Source organism: Phytophthora ramorum (genome assembly GCF_020800215.1).
Source record: "Phytophthora ramorum isolate Pr-102 chromosome Unknown Phyram_PR-102_s0007, whole genome shotgun sequence".
Classification (NCBI taxonomy): Eukaryota; Oomycota; class Peronosporomycetes; order Peronosporales; family Peronosporaceae; genus Phytophthora; species Phytophthora ramorum.
Window position 1 is genome coordinate 351,646 of NW_027150653.1, and position 20,109 is coordinate 371,754.

Here is a 20,109-nt window from a genome sequence, read left to right on the forward strand (position 1 = left end):
TCACGTACGAATGCGCGTCACTCGGTCACCGCCTAATTTGGTCTTGAGCCTTTCGGAGAGTTCCACGGCGGTCTTCGCGATCACGACGCGTCCAAACGCAGGCTGGGTGAACCCGGGTCCCCGGAAATACACGGCGGCTTGTCCGGCGTTATCCCAGCGTGCTTCCAGGCCAACTGATAAGGGCCCTGGAAAACACTTGCGCCCTTGGTGGCAAAACGAACTCTCTGTTATTTTTAGTCTCTGCTAGAAGTCTTCTGTCAAGGTCTCTGCTGGAAGTCTTCCACATGCACATTTGTCTTGGTTTCACTATAGGGTTCTTTGGCGTAATCAGCATCCGGGAGGCTGACACATCCTGGTCGCAAGCCGGCTCTTCGTGCATAACATATCCGGCTGGTCGTCTTGGTCGGTCGCTAATATCTTGGGCTTTGTATACTGGAAAATCGGAAAGGTCTTGGTGGGTACAAATCAGGGGCGTCTGGTCGGCCTCCGCACCCAGAACATCTGGGTCGTCTGCGAGTCACATCAGAAAGGAACTTTCGGAAGTCACGTGTGCCTTCCGGAAGTAACTCGACATTGGGGGGACTTCTGGAAGTCACTTGGTCTCAGTATGCTGTGGGAACTTGTACCAGTTCTCCGTTCGTCCTCGTTCTTCCCTGTCGCGCGCACTTCTGGACCAATCATCACTGCGAGTGCTTCCATGGGATATGGGAAACGACGCTCGGACATTTTACGTCCAGTCGCCACGTGTCAAAAACGTAAGACACTCTGTCAGACGGCAGCTCTCAAAAGACAAGATATGTCGTACGAAAGCGCATGAATCTACTTTGATTTCAGGAAAACAAACGCACGAATATTGCAACGTAGCCAGCGCGCAGCGTTTGAGGTCGTCGACGTGGTGCACCACGATATCCACCATGTCGTAGATCAGCACTTGCGAACTTGTTGCATCAATGGCACGTCCAGTTTCTCGTGAACTACCTCCACGTTCGGTAAAACCTCGTTGGGATCATATACGATACAGATCTGGTATTGGACCAGACTAACTTACTCTGACAGTGATCAGTAGGTCAAACCAACATGATGCAGTAGAATAGTAAGGTAAGCCGACGTGTATTAATCTCTCCCGGTAAGATCTTGTTATCACTAAGCTATCTGTTTCTTCGTGAATACTTTATCCGGCCAAGGCTTCTCCTTTTAAAGCTCTTGCTCGGCTTCTCCGTCCTCCTCATCCGACGAGCTGTCCGACGGCAGCTCCATAACCGCAGGCGCGTCGTCGTCCGAGTCATCGAGGATGTCGTCCGGTAGATCAACGGGTACGGGCAGCTGAATACGTTCGCGTGTAGGACGTCGCGCGCGCCCGCGTGGAACGTCGGCCAAACGCTGAATGTATTCAGCTGAAAGTGTTTTGATGACACTCACGAAAGTCGCCATACTAGGGCGAGGCTTCGGAAAACGGTCGTTGAGCTCGCGATTAAACCTCTCTAGAGGGTTGTTCGTGCGCGCTACGAGCTCGTTGTTCAGGCCGGCCACGTTCCACACGCTCACGTCGTACTGCTCCATGTCCGTTGAAAATAACCCCAAAATCCTCGCCATTTAGCTTTAGAGTACGCAATCCCAGCGACGTCGCAGCGCTGTCGGATCTCGCGCTTAACCCACTTGATGCATCGCTCAATCAGGCTGTGGTCAACCACCGTTAGCATGTCGAGGACCCCACGGGTCGTCGCAATGCCGCATTCTTCCTCCGGGATCAGGAACCGCTTCATCGCACGCCTGAGCGCCTGCTTCAGGTGAAACAGACACCCAATAACGATTGCGTTGGGGAACTGAGTCTGCACGGCATCAATTATGGCGCTCTCGAAGTCGCACACGACTTCCGCCGGCTCAAGCTGTTGGTCAGTGCTTTGCACGACGAAATGCACCATGTCCCAGAATCAATCGCCACTGTGAGAAGTGCTCAATACATAGTAGACAGACACATATAGTCCGGAGGCTCGGTCGTGCACCATAAAGATGACACACTGCTTGTACCCAGGGGGTACACAGCGAAATGTACCATCGACAAAAATGGTAGTCCCGTTGTAGCGAAGTAGGTTGATGAGGGAGGGGTGTGCCCAGCCAATGAGTCGGGTAGGCTTGCTGAGGTTCACGCGGTTCACCGTGACGTAATGAAACTGGAAGAAGGAGACAGCTTCGTTCAGTGCCGTTGAAAGTGGCGGAGTTTCAAAGGCCCCGTGCACGTTTCCGCTAAAGTGCTGGTTCCTTGCTTGGTACACACGGCGAAGCACTTGAGGCTCAGATAGCCCGCGGACGACATGCTCGTTGTCAGCTCCGTAAAACTCGCTCCAGACAGCTTCCCATATGCGACGTGCAGGGAGCGCGACTTGTTCGACGGCCAGGGTGTCAATTCTGTCCTTCATAGCGCTGGAGACGTCGACGAGACTCGTGCCAGCAGCATCGACATTGCGGCAAGTGTGGGGGCGGCCAGCGGTGTACCCCATGGTGGCAATGAAGAACGCCATCGTGCCGGGACAGCCCTGGCGCCAATGGCTGCAGCGGTAGGAGATTTTCCTGTAGGATGCCCAAGCACGTGTGTACTGGGCGCAAGCTCCTTTGCAACCCCGAGACCGATGCCGGACGATGCACCGACGACGAGCGCGTGCTTGGAAGGGGCCAACATTTCTTGCTGGAACTTGAATTCGACTTGTGGGTTTGGTGGTGAGGCGAACAGTGAGGGAATAGGAAACCCGCTGAGCAACACTGCAAGAAGAACACAGAGCGCAGCAAGAACCACTTGTTCTCCTCGCCTGCTGAGCGATTGGGAGAATGGCGTCAATAGTAGCCTGGCACGACGGATTACTTGACTCTCGCCCAGCACGAGAGATTGCCTGACCCTCACCGCGTAATCACCGAGATCCGTCCAAAGCCGTATGCTGTCCTAATCGCACCCCCTGCTGGAGGAAGAAGCCGCGCCCGCCGCGAGTAGCCCAGCACCTTCGTGAATTCCGCGTTGCATTCCTGAAGTGGCGTCCTGCCTCATCGACCCCAGGACGCTGCACTCTGTCCGACGACGCAGGTGGCAGTTGCGATGGGATCGATGGCTGAGATCCTGGTGAAATTTGGTAGTGTCAAGTCCTGCACTCGGACGCTGCACGGGTGACAGCTGAAGGGCTTGTTCGTGATGTTTTGGCTTTAGTGGAAGTGTTTACTTCATGGTCAACACATTTTATTTAGTTGCTACACGTAGCTATTCTCACGAATTGTGAGTCACAACCAAGAAGCTATCCAGTTCTCAAGCACAAGTCTAGTTCTCAAGCACAACACGGTAACGAGCACGACCCTCACGCATGATCGTGATACCCTCGTTCACCTTGGCCATTGGCAGCTTCTGGATGATCGGACGCACGTTCTTCTCAGACGCAAGTTTCAGCATGTCTTCGATGTCCTCGATACTGCCGATGAGGCTGCCCACCACACGGACGCCGCGAGCCACAACGAACATAGGCTGGAACTTGATCTCGTCGTTCGGCAGACCGAGCATCACCAGCGTGCCGCGCTTGCGCAGCAGACCCAGGTACTGGTTGTACGGCATACCCTTGGCGTCAGCCGTCAGGATCAGCATGTTCACCGAGTTGGCAGCCTTCTCCGCGTCCTCCGGGTCGCTCAAGTTGTAGAACTCCTCAGCGCCCAGGTCCAAGATCTGCTGACGCTTGTTGGCCGAGCGCGAGAACGCGACCGGCACGGCGCCCAGAGCGCGGATGAACTGGATGGCCAAGTGGCCAAGACCGCCAATGCCAATGACGCCGACGCGGTCGCCAGCCTTGACGTTCTGGTGCTTCAGCGGCGAGAACACGGTGGCGCCCGCGCACAGCAGTGGAGCCGCGACGTCCGACGGGATGTTCGCCGGGATCTTGAAGGTGAACGCGCTCGACACGCGCACGTAGTCGGCGTAGCCGCCGTAGGCCATGGCACCGTCCTCGTATTTGGCGTTGTACGTCAGCACAGAACGGTCGCAGTACGACTCCACCTTGTCGGAGCAGTCCTGGCACGGTTTGTCGGCGTCCTTGTTCTGGCACGCCCAGACCTGCGCACCAACACCAACGCGGTCACCCACGGCCATGTTGGTGACCTTGGGGCCGGCAGCAGTCACCTCGCCGACGAGCTCGTGGCTCACCACCACGGGGTACTGGGCCGGGCCCCAGCCGCTGTCGAGCGTGTGGACGTCCGAGCCACAAACGCCGCAGTGCGAGATCTTGATCTCGACATCCTCGTCACCCAGCGGACGCGACGTGTACTGCCAGGGCTTGAGCTCGCCGGACTTCTCGTAGGCGGCGTAGGTGTTGACGGTGCGCGGAGTGGTGGCCATGGTCGGAGGAACAGTGATCGGAGCGAGTCAAATTCGGAAATGATCTTTTGCGTCAGCGCGCACGCACCGTGCTCGACGCTCTTTCATCGGTGTGTGTTTGATTGGTCAGACAACAATGAGTAACAGCGTTAGAAGCGCCCCTTACTAGGTCGACTGTCATAACCGGCGTTGGACGCGGGTGAGCTAAGAATCTCATCATGAGATCCTCGTCAATATTCTGGAACAACGCCTGAGAGCAGGCAATCATACGTTCTCCATCGTTGGTCACAGAACGACAACACGGTACAAAACTTTTATTTTCCATCAGTGTCGCTCGCTCAACTACACCTTCAACGCTACCAAGCCTTGTTCATTCCTGAAAAGTGAAGCAACCCGTACACGTTTTGGTTCGTTTGTTTGTCCAGCTGCCGTTTCTGTAGTATAGTAATATGATATGATATGATATGATATGATAGAAATATAGTAATATTAAGGATGAAGGCTATAAACTATTACTTGGATCTGGACTTGTTTGTTGTCATTCCAATATGATGAGAGGAGTGATCTGCGTTCCTCGCGGCTTCCGCGTCTCGACGTTGCGGCGCGCGCATCTACACGTAGGACGCGCCACCGGTCCTGCGACCGAGGACTTCGTCGTGCGTTGCCCGTTCCAGCCGCGCGCCAGTCCCAAGCTGCGCGTGGGCGAGGCAGGAGCCAACGCGCAGTGGCTCACCGTGGGGCCCCGAGGCATCGGCAGCCCCGCGTTGTGGGCCAAGGACATGCCGCGCGTGGACTCGAGCAAGGCGCTGATCGCGTCATACTCCAGCAACTTCATTCAGGTAGCGGTGAACCCGGCGGTGGCCACGAAAGCGGGCGAGAAGCAGAGCTACGTGGAAGCTCTAGCCCTGAACGAGGCCATTGAGGAGCTGGACATCCCGAGGGAATGCTTCGTGCTCTCCACGCTTATTGGCAGTAATGTGGTGCACCCGGCAAACCCAGAGGCAGACGAGAGACTCTCGAAGGAGTACGTGGAGCTAGGCGTGGAGATCACGAGGAAGGAGCTGGACGTTGAGACGCTCGACCATGTTGTGTGCCAGATTCCGGACGAGTTGGCGCTGGTCCCGGCCAGGCAGAGAGCGTTGATGGACAGGTTGAGAGCAACGTGTGACGTGTTGGAGACGTTGTGCAAGGACGGAAAAGTGCAGAGTTACGGCTTCTCGCTGCCGAATTTTGACGTGGATAGCAAACCACTCGAGGAGCTAGTGGAGAAGACTTTTTATCCGTTGTCGGAGCAGTTTGGAAGGTTCGCGTCGCTTCAGTTACCGCAGCATGTGGGCAGCGCTATTCTGCCGCTGCCGGAGACAGCGATGCAGTTCCGAGAGGAGCGGGAGATGCTGCTGATTGGCGACAGACCACTGGAAGCAATGTTGTCGAGTGGCAACCCGTTCCATCTGAAGACGTACTATGGGGTTACTGGTGAGGATGTGGCGCTGCTGCTGAAGACGGCGTTTAACCTGGGTATCGCTATCGAAAAGAAGTACATGGAGAAGATCCGTCCGGAGAACGAGCGTCTTGGTCTGCCACCGGCAGAAGAAGTGGCATGGGCGCACATCCTGGCTAACCAGCACAACCAGTTCGACAATCTTCAGGTTTGGCTGTACGTCCGCGAGACGCAGATCTACCCTCGCCTGGAGGCGACCATCAAGGAATTTAACAAGCACAAGGAGACGGAGGAGCTCGGATTCGCCTACTCGATGGCCATGAACCAGCTGCTGAAGTGCTTCACTGGATCAGTGGAGGTAAGTTGCAGTCATTACTGCTTGCAGGGGGCTTCAGCACTTGACTAACTGCCGTTTTGCTTAAATCTGATAGCTGGTGGACGCCGAGCGCGCGGCAAGCATCACGAGCGCGTGGAAGGAGCACAACCTGCTTCCATCGGACAAGTGCACCACCGAAGAAGCGGCTGTGATGGCATCGCTCAGCTCTGGAGTGGACATCACTCTGCTCGCGGACCAACTCCCCGCCTCATCGTCGCTGCCTTTCACCCACCGATTCTCCGCCGACCAACTGCAGCAGATCGCAGCATTGGCCAAACCCCATTTCACCGTCGAGTAAATAGACACCAGACTTGGCGAAAAACACAATCAACCATTTTTGATTCCCATGTACACAACTTGTAGCCATGTCACCCGAGCCAGGAACTGGATTTCCATCCAATGAGAAAGACCTGAAATATCTCACTCGTTTGCAGGACGGTTTTCTCCCATTCCTCAATTGGTCCTGGTCGGAAGAGCATCGTAACTGACCAGCGTCGTCGCATTTTGCGAGGCGTTCAGGTGTATTTAGTGCATTGCGCGACTTGCCGGAGATCAGAAGCAGCAGACAAAACCTTTGTTTTTTTGCCTAGCACCATGGCACCACCGAGTGCAGCGTCGGCGTCGCTGACGCGCGACAATATCAAGTTCCTGGCCATCGCCCGCGCTACGGATAAAGTGGTGGTGGCTTGCTATATGCACTCCTCCGACGGGAAGCAGGCGCGCGGTGGGGCGCCGGAGATGAACACGTTTAAGGAGATGCTGGGCAAGGTGATCCGGGCCCCGACGTGGAAGACGCAGGTCACGCCCAACGGCCGCCACTCGCTCGACTGCGACCCCAACAAGTTCCACTTCACCATGAACAACGACGAGCTCGTGTTCGCAGTCATCACGGCCAAGGACTACCCCATTCGCCTGGCCTTCCAGATGATCTCGGCCATCCAGCAGGAGATCGTGCCAAAGTACGGCTCCAAGGCACTGACCTGTCGAGAGGTACCCTACCTACCTTTTGGGTTGCAGTTGCAATAGCAATGCTAACTGAGCTGTGTGTGTATCGGACTGCAGAATGGACTAGACAAGGACTGCGCCAAGGCGTTCGCGGGCATTGCCGGCACGTACGACGACCGCACCAAAGTGGACAAGTTGTCCGAGGTGATGCACCACGTGGACGGCGTCAAGACCGTCATGCACAACAACATCCAGGTCGTTCTCTCCAACACGGAGAAGATGGAGGTCGTGGAGCAGAAGACCAACGACCTGAACGAGCAGGCTAAGGTCTTCCGCAACACGGGGCGCAAGCTGCGTCGGCAGATGTGGTGGAAGAACGTCAAGCTCACGATCCTGCTGAGCGTCTGCGCCATCCTCGTGATCCTCATCATCCTCGCCGTGCTAGGCGTGTTCAAGAAGAGCTCGAGCTCCAAGGCGAACACGAGGCTGCTGCGAGCCTATTAACCATGCGCAACATGCAACATGTAGCCATGTTATAAACCCTTATATAACGTTCCTCCCCGACCTCTCATATTCTATATATAGTGATCGCGCACACCACCTATCATAAATCAAAGGTTAAACTACAAACTATGGCGACCATCGAGACGTCCACGACGGCGCAGGAGCTGCAGAAGACGCTGGAGGACCCTCGCTACCTGCGCGGCGTGTCTCTGCTCAAGGAGAAGCGTCTGGAGGAGGCGGTGGTGGCTTTCGAGGACCTCTTGCGCACGCTGTGTGAGGCCGAGGGCAAGGCAGACTCGTTGTCCGTGGCGCCCGTGTACTACGAGTACGGCCACGCGCTGCTGAGTCTCACTGAGGCCACCGCCAGCCTCTTTGGCGGAGCAGTGGAAGGCGCGGCGGCCGGCGGCGACGACGACGGCGAGCAGGATGCCAGGGACGCGGCGGACGACCTGGAAGCGGCCTGGGAGGTCATGGAGCTCGCGCGCGTCATCTACGCGCGCTATCCCGGAGATCAGGCGGTGGAGACGCAGCTGGCCCGCGTGTATACGAGGCTCGGAGACTTGGGGCTCGAAAGCGACCAGTTTGAACAGGCCAAGGCGGACTTTGAGAAGGCGCTGCTGCTGCGGAGGAAGCTGCTCAAGGCCACGAAGGCCGACGACACGACGCAGCTCGCAGACTTGTACTGCCAGTTGGCTATTGCCTGCATCTACAGGGACTCGACGGCGGATAAGGAGCAGGAGGTTGTTCCCAATGAGGAGCTCACACACTATGTCATGGCGGGACGCGTCATGGCCGAGAACATCCACCGAGTGGCCAAGAAATGTGACAAGAAGCTGCAGGAGTTCGTGGCTGCGCGTGTTCCTAATTACTCCATGGAGCAAGCGGAGCCCACGGGAAAGAGGAAAGCGCCGTCAGTTGCAGAGGACGATGCACTTACGTTGGCGTTCAATGGAGAGCACCCGGAAGCGTTGAGCGACGAGTTCCTGGTGTGTGTGAAAAAGGTGAAGGACGAGTTGACTGAGGACCAGAAGACGCTGCTGGAGTACCTCGAGATTTATCTGGAGCTTAAGGAGAAGGTGGACGGCATCAAGGAGACTGTCGCGGGAGCTGCGGCTAAGGCGAACAAGGAAGAGGAGAAGGCGGTGACTACGATTGGATTCGGACAGGCTGCTGTGACGCCAGCAGTGAACGTTATCCCGGTAGTCAAGAAGCGGAAAACTGAGGTGATGGCAGCCAAGGCGGGAGATAAGGCAGAGGCCCCGAAACCTGCAGAAAGCAAATAAAGCGGCGACTAACGCCAAGCCAAGCAGCAATACACGGAACAAACATGTTTGTACTTCGTTTTCTGTGATTTGAGTAATAGACGTCTGTGGAATGTCTTCGTCTTCTTCGCTCGTTTTCTAGTCCAGTTCCTAAGCGCTGCGGTACGAGTCACGAACGAGCTGGAAGATCTTGATGGCGTCCACATCAGCCGAGGCACTCACGCTGAAAGTCTCGAGCTGGAGCTCGTCAAGCGCATCTTCAAGAGGCACGCGGAAACGGTAGCCCACCGCCTGCATCTGAGCCAGCGCACTGCAGAACCAGTTATCACGCGGATCAGCGTCCTCAGCATCGCATTCGGCCTTGTGCTCCGTGATCACCCGGTTGAACCCACGGAACAGCAGCACTAGCAGTTGCTGCAATTCATCCTGAAGACGCTTTCGGCCATCCTCAAGCGCTGCAACGTCAGGCATCTCCTCGTTGTCCTGGTCGTCTGCCGATCTCGGCGCAGCAGCCTGCTCCAACTGCCGCGTCTTAGCGCGAATAGCGTCGTGTACAAACTCCAGCGTATCATTCAGAATTTCCCAAACGTACGGCCAACTGTACTGCTGAACAGCGTCAGGAGTGAACACCCATGTCACGATCGTAGACGGACGGAACAAACCTTGACGCAGCATGGAATTCAGAATCAGGCCAATATGCTGCGGAGACTTGAGCCACACCGAAGCCACAGTCTTCACCAACACAAGCTCATCAGCATCCCTCTCTTCAGCCGACTGGTCGTCCCCACCGAAAAGCTCATAGCGCCTACCGTACTTCTCAAGCAGGAGTCGCATGTGCGTGAATGTTGCTGCGCCAGCCTCCAGGATACACGTCCATACAACTTCGATAGCCTCTGCACGAGAAATCTCAAGACGCGGAAGCTCCTCGTCAAGCCATGAACGCAGCGCAGATGCGGGTGGGTGGCCCTTTAGCTTAGTCGTCACAGACTGGTAGAACTGAGAAGCAGCGCTTGGATCATCATCGGCTACTGCGCCAGCAGCAGCTTCCTCCTTCGCCGGCTGAAATCGAATGCGAGGTTTCGGTGCCGGAGGGAGAAGTACGTGGAACTCAGCGGGCAATGCACTCTGCATGTGCTGCAAATATGAGAGGCGCACACAGCGCTCAATGACAGCGCTCACAAACAAGCGCTGAGGGTCATCTTCACTAGCTTCCAGCACGTATGACCACCCCGCCCAGCGCCACTTGAAATCGAAGTTTGACAAGAAGTGGCTCAGGAGCAGCACGAAAGAATCAACAGCGGCCGCACGCATTGTCGGCACCTCACGGAACAGCAGCTCTACCACCACTGCTAAGGCTGGGGACACAATGGCTGCATCTGTCTTCACCAAGTGGTACAGTACAGAGCAATAGTATCCCAACTTGGCGTCTGCGCTTTCGCCCAGAGCTGCGGCCAGCAGCGTTTCCACCAGCAAGTACTCACTCTTGACAGGAGTAGCTCCTTCAGCTTGAGATGAAGCGAACCGGGCGTTGTACGCACGGCCAAGACCCAGAAGCAGTTTCGCCGCAATAGCAGGCTTCGGATATGAAGTCTCCAGCGCATCTACGAAGTGACTTCGAGTAATGAGGTACGAGGCCGGTGGCAACGTCGCAATGGCGGCACCAGCAGCCCCAGATTCGTCCGAAAGAATGCGGAACCACGTCTTATAAGATGGGATCTTGTTCACGTCAAGCTGTGCGGACAAACGTGTGTTCGACATTAGATCAACCAGTTAGCGAAGCAAGACAACAGTGAGTGCGTACCTTTGCCAGGTCAATCGACAGAGACACAGCCAGCGCGTGTGTCTCCGACTTTTCAAAGTCCGGCGCAAAGATATCCTGTGGGTGGTTGATGCCGGGTAGTTTCCACGCAACCTCCTTATCCTCTCCGTCGCCATTGCGAATAGCGTTCAGCGCTTCCCAGACCATCGAGAGAGCGTCGTTCGATGCACATAACGTCGGCAGCTCGTCATCACTATCAGGTCCCCAGAGCAACTGCAGCTGTAAGCGACGCGTACGCCATGACGACGGTCCTGCCTCCGCTCCACGCGGGTTACTCTCCTCCTCCCGGTGCGAGACGTACTCTCTACATCGACTCAGCAAGCTGTCGAACAAGTTCTCCGACGCGCACGCCAGCTCCTTGCCGCTGTGCAAGAGCGCGTCCAGCACCACGGACGCGAAGAAATCTTTCCACGCGGCCGCGTCCTCTCTCGCTCTCAGCGAGGCATGAGTCTCGTCGTCCGCGTCCCAGTCCTCACTGGTACACAGTCCCTGCAGAGAATCCAGCATGGCCAGCACGTCCTCGGCTTTGCACACTTTCGTAGCGCAGAGCTCCGCCAAGAGCCGCACCGTGAGCCTCACGCGGGTGGCCACCGCGTCCACGTCTCCGTCCCGACGGAACGCGTCGGTGTCGGGCGTCTCGGCGTCCTCCACCTTCTCCACACTGAAAAATTCCACGTCCCTCTGCAGGCTGCGCGTGGCGCCGGCCACGATCTCCCGCCCAAAAGCCGGCTTGCGGACGTTCACAAGCCCCACGAGCGTCGCGTACAGCGCCGTCTTATGGGCCAGCCGCGCGGCGCCGCGCAGCACGAGCGTGGCCAGGTGGCCGAGCTTCACATCCTGCGCATCCGGTTCCAGCTCGCGCAGCAGCAGCTCGCTCGTGCGCGTGAGCTGATCGCGCTCGACGCCGTCGCCCAGTTCCACGACCGCCTTCTTGGCCAGGCGCCAGGCGCGCGCGCGGTCGCTCTCGTTGAAGCGGTCGCGGTCGCCACCTCCGCGTCGCTCGAAGCGGCGCGAGCGGTCGTCCACGCGTGAGCGCTTGTAGCCGCCGCCCTCGCGGTCGTTGTCGTCGAACGAGCGCTTGCGGCTCGGCCCGTACATGGTCAATAGCGAGGGGATTGGCGTGTGGGGGTCTCCATTTTGGCTAAAGATGCTAAATACGATGTGGCGTGGTGTACATCAAATCGAGACCTGAAAGGGTGTATCCGGATACCGCGCAGATGTCGGAGCTGCTGCCTGGAGCGCAGCCTCCGATCGAGCACACGTACCGCAATGCGTACGGGACACACTTCGAATGCTCGTCCACGTGTATGCTACTGCTGGGAGTGCATGTGGTGCTGGTGGTTGGAGGGTTGCTGCTGCTGTCGGTGATCCCCGTGCGATTCGCGACGAACGAGAAGCTCGAGGCGCCGTTTGTGCTTTGGTTCGGATCTCCCAAGAAGAAAAGCAAGAAGAAACCTGTGGAGAAGAAAAAGGGAAATGCAGAACAGAGCGGTAGTTTGTGTAGCCGGATGTCGACGTGGCTGGTCCAGACTACGAGCAGCTTTTTCGTGGCCACTCCAGGTCGGGACGTCGATATGCGCTACCGTTTTCATGCGGATATGACGCAGCAGTTGGCGGCGTCAGCACGAGCTGCAAAGACTTATGAGAGCATTGCTGTGGCGACAGACGACCTGGAAGTGATGCATCCCCCTTCGCCTCAGTCCTACACAAGGATCGCTGTATCTACTGACGATCTTGAAGTGAAAAAGCCGCTGCGATCGGAGACTGACGAAATGGTTGCTGTAGCGGTGGATGAGCTTGAGGTTAAGCCTCCTCCACCACCTCAAACGGAGGAGGGTGGGGCTAGAGCACCCGGTGAACTTAAGGTGGGATCGCCTTCGTCGCGTCATCTAACGAGGCCATCCAGTCGTTCGAGCATTTTCATGGCACCACCGTCTCCGCCTTCGATGCTAAAAATTCGACAAGGTAGCACCAGATTTGCTAGTGATGCAGGTAGTCTCAGGGCAGACTCAATCGGCCGCCGTACGTCGCCTGCGAGTTCTGGAGCAGTGGAGACGAAAGAAGACTTTGTGCGTGCTGCATCACGCCGTCAGTCGATTGCAGTTCGAGCTGAGAGGCGAGTTACCTTGGCGCAGGAAGACGTGAGCTATGAGAACCTCGGTGATGATGAGATCCGCATGTACGAATACCTCGAGTTCGTACGTGAGCTGTTAGATGGGCTTGCAATCAAGAAAGTTTGCCAGAAGAGCGGGCGTGTGGTGTCGCGGACGCTTTACATCACACCAGACATGACTACTGTGTTCTGGAACCCAGCCGGCACTTTCAAGCGGCTGAGAAATAAGAGCAGTATCCAGACGTATGATATCGAGCAGGTCTTAAAGGGAATTCATGGCAGTGCCAATGCCACAGCTCGATCGACGCTCGAGCGTGACACCCTCTGTGTGTCGATACAATGCAGTGATGGCAAGTGGTTGGTTCTTGAGGCCAAGACGGAGGCCGCGAGGCAGCGATTGTTTATCGGGTTTTACCGTCTTGCCCAAGAAAAGCTGGAGCAAGAAGCTACAGCACCAGTTGAGTCGGCCATTCCTGAGGATAGAGATGCTGAAGACGCTGAGGCGTTAATGGAAGAACAAGAACACCAGGTACAGCTGAGTGCCTTAACCCGTGAGCAGCAGCAACAACAACAAGCTCTGCCCACTGAGGTGACAGTCGAGAGAGAGGAGAAGTTGCAGCCTTTGGACGAGGAGGAGGTTGTAGTAGGCGCAGAGCATCTTGATTACGAGGAGAAAGCCCCACCGCCGCTACTGGACGAAAGTTTTCTGCTTCGGCACGAAATTCTCTCGACTGCAGCGAGCAGCCGAGAGGAATCGAACGATGGTGACCGCCAACAAGACGAAGACGGTCAAATAGATGAACGGGAACAAGGTGAGCATGATCGAAATGATGAAGAAGGACTTCAGGGCCCGCAGAGTGGGGGAAATCGAGCTGTCGAAGAGGAACGCATGAAGGAACACCAGCTGCAAGAAGGGGAGGAGCACAAAGCTATTGAGGAGGAAAACATGGCAGAAGAATTTCCATTCCAAGAACAGGACGAAGAGGCGAGAGAAGGTGGCGCTCCTGGTGAAGCAAACAGCAATCCTGATGATGACCCCGAGATGAGTCGAGAGTAAGTGGAAGATAAAGTAGATCAGCACATGTACCTGCGTATTGAGTGCATAGTGCACGAAATGCTGCCAAAACCAGGGGGCCATAAGTTTAGTTTGACATCCCGTGGGGAGTTTCAGTTCGGGGTCTGTCTCGCGGCTGTCGCGAATCTTGTGGTGTGCCCTTCACTGTTCACCTCCGTCCTGATTTTTTCCTACTTCGCCACTGTCAGCAAGATATCTGCTAGACTAGCACGCATACATTGGTGCTTTGTGCTTTCTCGCAATTGGTAGGCTTGAAAATGGTAAAATTGCTAAGCGACTTAGCTGTAATCGCACTACACGACGCTCATGGTTTGCTACGCGATCGAGTACAACGCAAACCGCCATGCCGCATGGCAGTGCTACATGTAGCAGCACTAGTCTGTGAAATTAAACACGTTCACTGAAAATTTGAGTAGTTTTGAGTTTCTTGGAATCGGCAACCAGCACTTGCCCACAGTCGTCTTTGCTCACTTCAAGACCATCGTTCGCTACCCGTTCGCTACCAGGTTGGCGGGCATTTAATAGCTTAGTCTGTTTGTGTGCACTTGCTGCTTGCACTAGGTGGCGCTGAAGCCATGACGCGTAGGGCCGTCACTCGGGAGGTGTTGAATACTTAAAAAGTACTCTTGTTCGTGTGTGGGCAAATGCGTTCATTTTTGATGGCCCTCATACAACCTGCAGTGTTCAGCCTAGATGCTTGACCATCCATCGCCAATGCATACTTTGATCCACTGTGGCAGCAGTCGTGCTCATGCGAACGCATCGCACGATCACTAACCTACTTACCCGTGATCCACCGGTTGCAATGCTTTAGCTGCATCGATACAAATAATGTACTCCAGTGTCAACTTGACGTCATTAGCAAGACAGGGGGCGATGAATCTCTCTGTAACTTGGAGAACCGATCAGCGAATATTGTATTGGCGTTGAAGTGGGTCCTAGCGGATGTTTGCTACTGCAAGACGATTTCAGCTCTCACTCGTTGGAAAATGTATCGACAATAGGCAGTGGCGACAGCGGATAACCATTGTCGATCCATTCTCGCCTACCGATGAACAACCGTTGCCCAAATCGGTGGCCAAAGTGCCTTCTAGCTTGGCTAGCTCGTCGGCGGTGATCACTCACATATACAAGCTACCATGGCAGGCAACCATAACGACGATGCAGTTGAAGTTTTTGATTGCATTGCTTTGAGTTCACCAAAATGGTCGACGAATACCCGTTGACTTTTCTCCGATCCCGTTGGATTGGTGTTGAACCTCGTGGCAATCGGACGCAAAAGCGAGGAAGTACCCAAGTAACCACTCGCAAGAGAAGAAAAGATTGGCTGGCTATCGGTGGGGGGTTGTGGGCGAGCGCAGTTTGCCGTCTGTCCGCGAAAACACATACACTCCATATTTGGGTACACTGCGTTTCCGATTCAGATACATTTTCCCATCAGTTATCCCTTCTAAACTACATATTTACTCCATAAACCGTACATCTTGAGTTTCTCCGTTTTTGGCGGGGGGCAGACTCAATTCCAATCGAGCGACCCGACCCGCCACTTTCCTACGGTGCCGTCTTGGAGTCAGCAGGGGCGCAGCACTTCCCTCTTCCCTCTTCCTCTCGTCTCCACGCGCCTCTATCTCGTCAGCTCGCCCACCGCGACGCGTACGTGCACAAATTGGGCGTTTAATACCTCAGCGAACCCATTTCGTGTCCTAATTTCCATTCCGCACTTAATTTAGGTCCGAAATGAGCGACGAAGACAGCGATTTGGACGCCGCGGGCTTCATGCTAGTGCCTCCTCCTCCTCCGCCACCGCCTCCCCCCACGTCACCCCCGCCGCCGGTCAAATACACGGGTAAAGCCCGGATCATCCAGTCGTCAGTGTTCGCCAGTAGGGACACGGGGCGTCCCAAGGTTTTAAAGCCCAAAAAGCCCCGCAAGAAGCTGATGAACACGCTCAACGGGCCTCTAAACCCGCCTTTTACGGGCCCAACTCCACCTTACAACGACCCGAGCGCCCGACCCGCGCACATGCTAAGCGTCGTGGAGCTCTGCAACAACAGCGAGGAGGACGTGGAGAGCGTGGCCACCACGGGGGACGTGGCCATCGACACGCCCGTGCACTCGGCCGACGAGGACGGAGACGACAGCGCCACGACGGCTGACGACGGCTGGGCGGACCACAATCGATGGTACTGCAACATCTGCAAAGATGGGGGCGAGCTGCTGTGCTGCGAACGCTGTCCGAGGGCGTTCCACATGAGCTGGTGAGATTTTTTATTTGGTTTTAGTAGTTCTTGTGTGTGTTAATTTTTGCTATGGTGTAGTTTGGGGATGAGTGAAGCCGATGTCCCGGTGAGCAAGTGGTACTGCAAGATGTGCGCGTACGTGGCGACTTTTGTGGTTGATTTGTTGGTGGAAAGTGGCTGATATGCTGCTGGTGTCGGTGTGTAGAGATTGCTTGGACCGACGCCGTCTGAAGCAGGAGTCGAAGGAGAAAGCGCGCGTGATACGCGAAACCGAGAAGTTGGAGCGGGATGCGCGTCGTCGCAATGCTGAACAGATGAAGGAGGAAATGCTGGCGAAGAAGTCGGTGGAGGATATTGAGCACAAGGCCAAACGGATCCTGGATATGCAAGATCGCATCCTCAGCCGCAAGAAAGTCAAGTACAAAGACAAGGAGGAAGAGAAGCTTGGCAGACTGGCGGAAAACCTCGCGCAGACTGTGCGCTCCGCGAAGGAGAAGCTGGAAAAGCTGGAAAAGGAGGATGCGGCGCTTCGAAGAAAGGAGGACGCGGTGAACAAGAAGAAGCGCGGAATCAATGATATCCCACCCGAGGTTGTCGAAGATACCTCGCGCCCGGACAAACCATCGTACGTCCCCCGCACTTTACTGCTAACCTTAACTGGCTACCATTGTGAGGATAGCTGATCTTGCTGGTTGCTGCAAACTTTAGGCCACTGCCCTGCAATTTCGCAAATATCCCAGCGAAGTACGTCGGCAAGATGCTCGCCGTGTGGGACTGCATTTATGCTTTCCGGGACGTACTAGAGCTTGCGGACATCTCGGTTGACCAGTTTGGTCGCGCGCTGAATCACCCTAAGCACTCTCCCATGCTCACGGAGATTCATATGTGTTTGCTGGAGAAGATTCTCGAGGACAGGTACGGCTACAATCGGACGAGTGTTTGGTCAATATGTTAGTCACCCAGTTACACCTCTGACTTGTTGCTGCTACAGAGAGGACGAGGACTACGTATCCGATGACGAAGGTTCGATGGATGACAGTGAACGATATCGATATGAAATCCAGCACGCGCCCTTGACTGTGGGGTTGCCAACGGTCTCAATGCTTACCTCTCTCACTTGGCCGTCCGTCCTGTGCAGCTTGATTGCCGCTGTGCCTCGCTACACTGCGCATGCGACGTCTACGTTCTTATCCGCATTCAAGGCGTTGCAAGATGCCGATTACCCGGCGCTGCAAGTGCAGCACAAGCTGGCGCTGTTGCAGTTCCTTGTTGGCCGCATGGTTGGTACGGAGAAAGTTCGTCGGATACTCGGTAAGCACCTAAACGAAACTCTCCAGGGCACGAAGGAATACAATCGCGCCATTATGCAGGATCGAAAAAGTACCCTTGAAGATGAGAAGAAACTTCGGGAGAAGCAGCGTGCTGAGCTCGCTAACATCGTGGAGCCGAACAAAACTTCAGCAAAGACTTGGATGGGGAATAACAAGAAGGGACGGGCTTACGGAGATTATGACTCATTGGATGGCACTGAAGAGACCAAGAGCGATTTTGATGGGGATACTGGATCGGCTAGTGACTCCGACTTGGATTATCTTGCATACAACGAGGAGGCCCTGACGAAAAACGAAGAGGAGCTTGAGAAGCTGCAGATGCAGGAGTATATCACCCGACATGAATACTTGGCGCGAAGAAAGAAGCTTGACAAGCAGCGAGGCAGACTCCGACAGAAAGCGGATGAGAAAATGCGCAAACAGAAATTGCAGGAGCAGTTGGAGCGCAAGCAAGCTGCAGCGAAGAAAGGAATCACCGACGGCCTTACGTCTAAGGACGCCGATTTGCTTCGAAATGCGATTGAAAAGGGAAAAGAGTGTGGACTTAAGGACCGCATTATCGTCTCGGCAGCGCATGTTCTGGAAATTCTGAATGCCGAAGCAGCTCGCGAAGAAGAAGCCCAGGTGAAAAAGCGCAAATTCAGCGCGCTTCTCCGTCAATCCTTCGTTCGATCGGAGCCAATTGGTAGAGATCGGGATCAGCTAAGGTACTGGATTCTTCGAGGTGACTTGCAGCGGCTTTACGTGGAGAGACCTGGCCCCACAGATAAGCTTAAACGCAAGTACGAGTCTCTGGCAAGAAGCGGATCCCCAAGGGATGGCATAATACCAGAGGATGACGACAGCAATGCAACATGGTACTGCTACTCGTCTCAAACGGAGGTGAACTCGCTTATGGAAGCTCTAGATTCCCGCGTTCCCCGCGAGGCTCACCTAATTGTATCTCTGACCGACCACATGGAAGAACTTACTAGCGAAATGCCTGTCTCCAAGCCTGGTTTGCTGATTTCTGACCTGTTGAACGAGGAGAGTGCCAAAAAGCGCGCTCAGCGTCCGTCGGGGGCGTCAAATAACGAAGAAACAGAGTTTCTAGAGTGGAAGAACAATAAACACCCGAAGCGCAAGGCCATTCAACATGCGGATCCAAGCGTCGAGTCCTTCCGTGACGATCTGCTCAAGGGTCAGGAGTGGATTTCGAAGTGCCTTCGTACCCTCGGCTCTACGTGGCCCGACCGCCCTGAAAATGGTGGAGCGTCGTGGCGAACATCTGTGCAAGCCATCGGCAAGATTGAAGACTTTGCTGGCACTTTATTTACTCTAGAAAACGAAATAACGTCCGCCCAAAGCAAGCCGAAACCAGGATTGGCAAATACAGCGGCTAGTACGCCTGCAAATGACGCAAGCAATAGTGCGAACACTTCCAGTGAAGAGCCTGCCAAACATGACGAGAGGAGTGACGAGGAGGACGACGACGAAGAGGAAGAGGCTATGGATGCTTTAGTGGACGATGGTACGATGCTCTGGCCGTCTAAATACTGTCGTGAGCGCTGGGTCCAGAATGTCAAGCGCGCGAAAACAATCGCCGTCATGGCCACTGCATTAGCCTCGTTGATGCATCGCCTAGAAGTGTTGGGCTTCCTGAACGCGTCGGATGAAGATGCTATGAAAACGCGCGCGAAGAGCGAAAAGGAGAAACGATCTCGCAAGGAGCGCGCAGTGAAAAAGAAGAATCGGACTGAAGAGACCGACGATGAAGATGCCCACACGCGCGAATCTGTGGATGAGTGGGAAGAGGACTGCTATATTTGCAGGGAAGGTGGTGAACTGGTATGCTGCGACGGCTGCCCTCATGTGTTCCACTACCCATGCATTGGCTTGCGTCGTATCCCCCGAGGCAAGATTTTCTGCCATGAATGTGATACGTCCGTCAAGCCTGTTTTCCCGGCACAAAACGGCGCGAAGAAGAACGGAAAAGCGTCGGCGAAGCGACCAAGACGGTCGAGCTCGCCTTCATCACAGGGTCGACGCAGAAAACAAGCAAAGCTTGACAAACCGAAATCCGATGGGTCTCAGTCCGAAGAGAGCGATGGCGGCTCCGATTCTGCTGTTTCCACGACTTCTTCTGCCCGTCCTGCTTCGAGCAAGCCGTCACCCGTGCGGCATGCTCACGTAGAGACTCACACCGGACCTAAAAGTCCCGAAGACCAATGGGATATTGACTGCAGTGTCTGTGGTCTGGGGGGCGAACTGCTCTGCTGCGATGGATGCCCTCGTGCTTTTCATGTTAGCTGCATCGGTCTCGCTGACATTCCCGAGACAGAGTGGTTCTGCAATGAGTGCAACCTGCAAATGTGTGGAGCCTGCAAGGAAAACAAAATCCGACTGGACTCGCATGTGATCTGTGGTTCCGAGGACGGCTCCAAGGGCTGCGACCGAGTGTTCCATCTGGTACGTCCGGCCTTACTTGTGTGGTGTTGGTGCGTCGTGCTAACACGCTGCTTATCCTATGTTGCTTCCTTTAGAAATGCGCCAAGCTTGACGCCGTTCCTGCAGACGACTGGTACTGCAAGCAGTGCCGCACGAAACTGAACCTGTAGGGTGTGGGTGGGTGCTAACAGTCAATATACGCAAGATGAACACGGAACCAAGAACCTCTTTCTT

General features: G+C 55.3%; 6 protein-coding genes across 6 annotated transcripts; 5 read left to right on the plus strand and 1 right to left on the minus strand.

The window, feature by feature from the left end:
• Positions 1-4,890: 4,890 nt before the first annotated feature.
• Positions 4,891-6,457, plus strand: KRP23_8130 (uncharacterized protein; the record flags this gene model as incomplete). The annotated part of the gene is made up of 2 exons (XM_067893533.1): positions 4,891-6,141; positions 6,215-6,457. The coding sequence occupies 2 exons, from the start codon at positions 4,891-4,893 to the stop codon at positions 6,455-6,457; spliced, it is 1,494 nt and encodes a 497-aa protein (XP_067743053.1).
• A 296-nt stretch (positions 6,458-6,753) lies between these two features.
• On the plus strand, positions 6,754-7,608 carry KRP23_8131 (Vesicle-associated membrane protein 7B; the record flags this gene model as incomplete). Its single annotated transcript, XM_067893534.1, has 2 exons — positions 6,754-7,149; positions 7,222-7,608. The coding sequence occupies 2 exons, from the start codon at positions 6,754-6,756 to the stop codon at positions 7,606-7,608; spliced, it is 783 nt and encodes a 260-aa protein (XP_067743054.1).
• Positions 7,609-7,736: 128 nt separating this feature from the next.
• On the plus strand, positions 7,737-8,891 carry KRP23_8132 (Protein HGV2; the record flags this gene model as incomplete). The annotated part of the gene is made up of 1 exon (XM_067893535.1): positions 7,737-8,891. One exon carries the CDS (start codon positions 7,737-7,739, stop codon positions 8,889-8,891), a length of 1,155 nt encoding a protein of 384 aa, XP_067743055.1.
• A 129-nt stretch (positions 8,892-9,020) lies between these two features.
• KRP23_8133 (Nuclear cap-binding protein subunit 1-B) lies at positions 9,021-11,787 on the minus strand (the record flags this gene model as incomplete). The annotated part of the gene is made up of 2 exons (XM_067893536.1): positions 9,021-10,601; positions 10,672-11,787. The coding sequence occupies 2 exons, from the start codon at positions 11,785-11,787 to the stop codon at positions 9,021-9,023; spliced, it is 2,697 nt and encodes an 898-aa protein (XP_067743056.1).
• A 119-nt stretch (positions 11,788-11,906) lies between these two features.
• Positions 11,907-13,859, plus strand: KRP23_8134 (uncharacterized protein; the record flags this gene model as incomplete). Its single annotated transcript, XM_067893537.1, has 1 exon — positions 11,907-13,859. One exon carries the CDS (start codon positions 11,907-11,909, stop codon positions 13,857-13,859), a length of 1,953 nt encoding a protein of 650 aa, XP_067743057.1.
• Positions 13,860-15,614: 1,755 nt separating this feature from the next.
• KRP23_8135 (Histone-lysine N-methyltransferase NSD2) lies at positions 15,615-20,045 on the plus strand (the record flags this gene model as incomplete). Its single annotated transcript, XM_067893538.1, has 6 exons — positions 15,615-16,135; positions 16,196-16,252; positions 16,323-16,742; positions 16,826-17,032; positions 17,109-19,896; positions 19,971-20,045. The coding sequence occupies 6 exons, from the start codon at positions 15,615-15,617 to the stop codon at positions 20,043-20,045; spliced, it is 4,068 nt and encodes a 1,355-aa protein (XP_067743058.1).
• Positions 20,046-20,109: the final 64 nt, after the last annotated feature.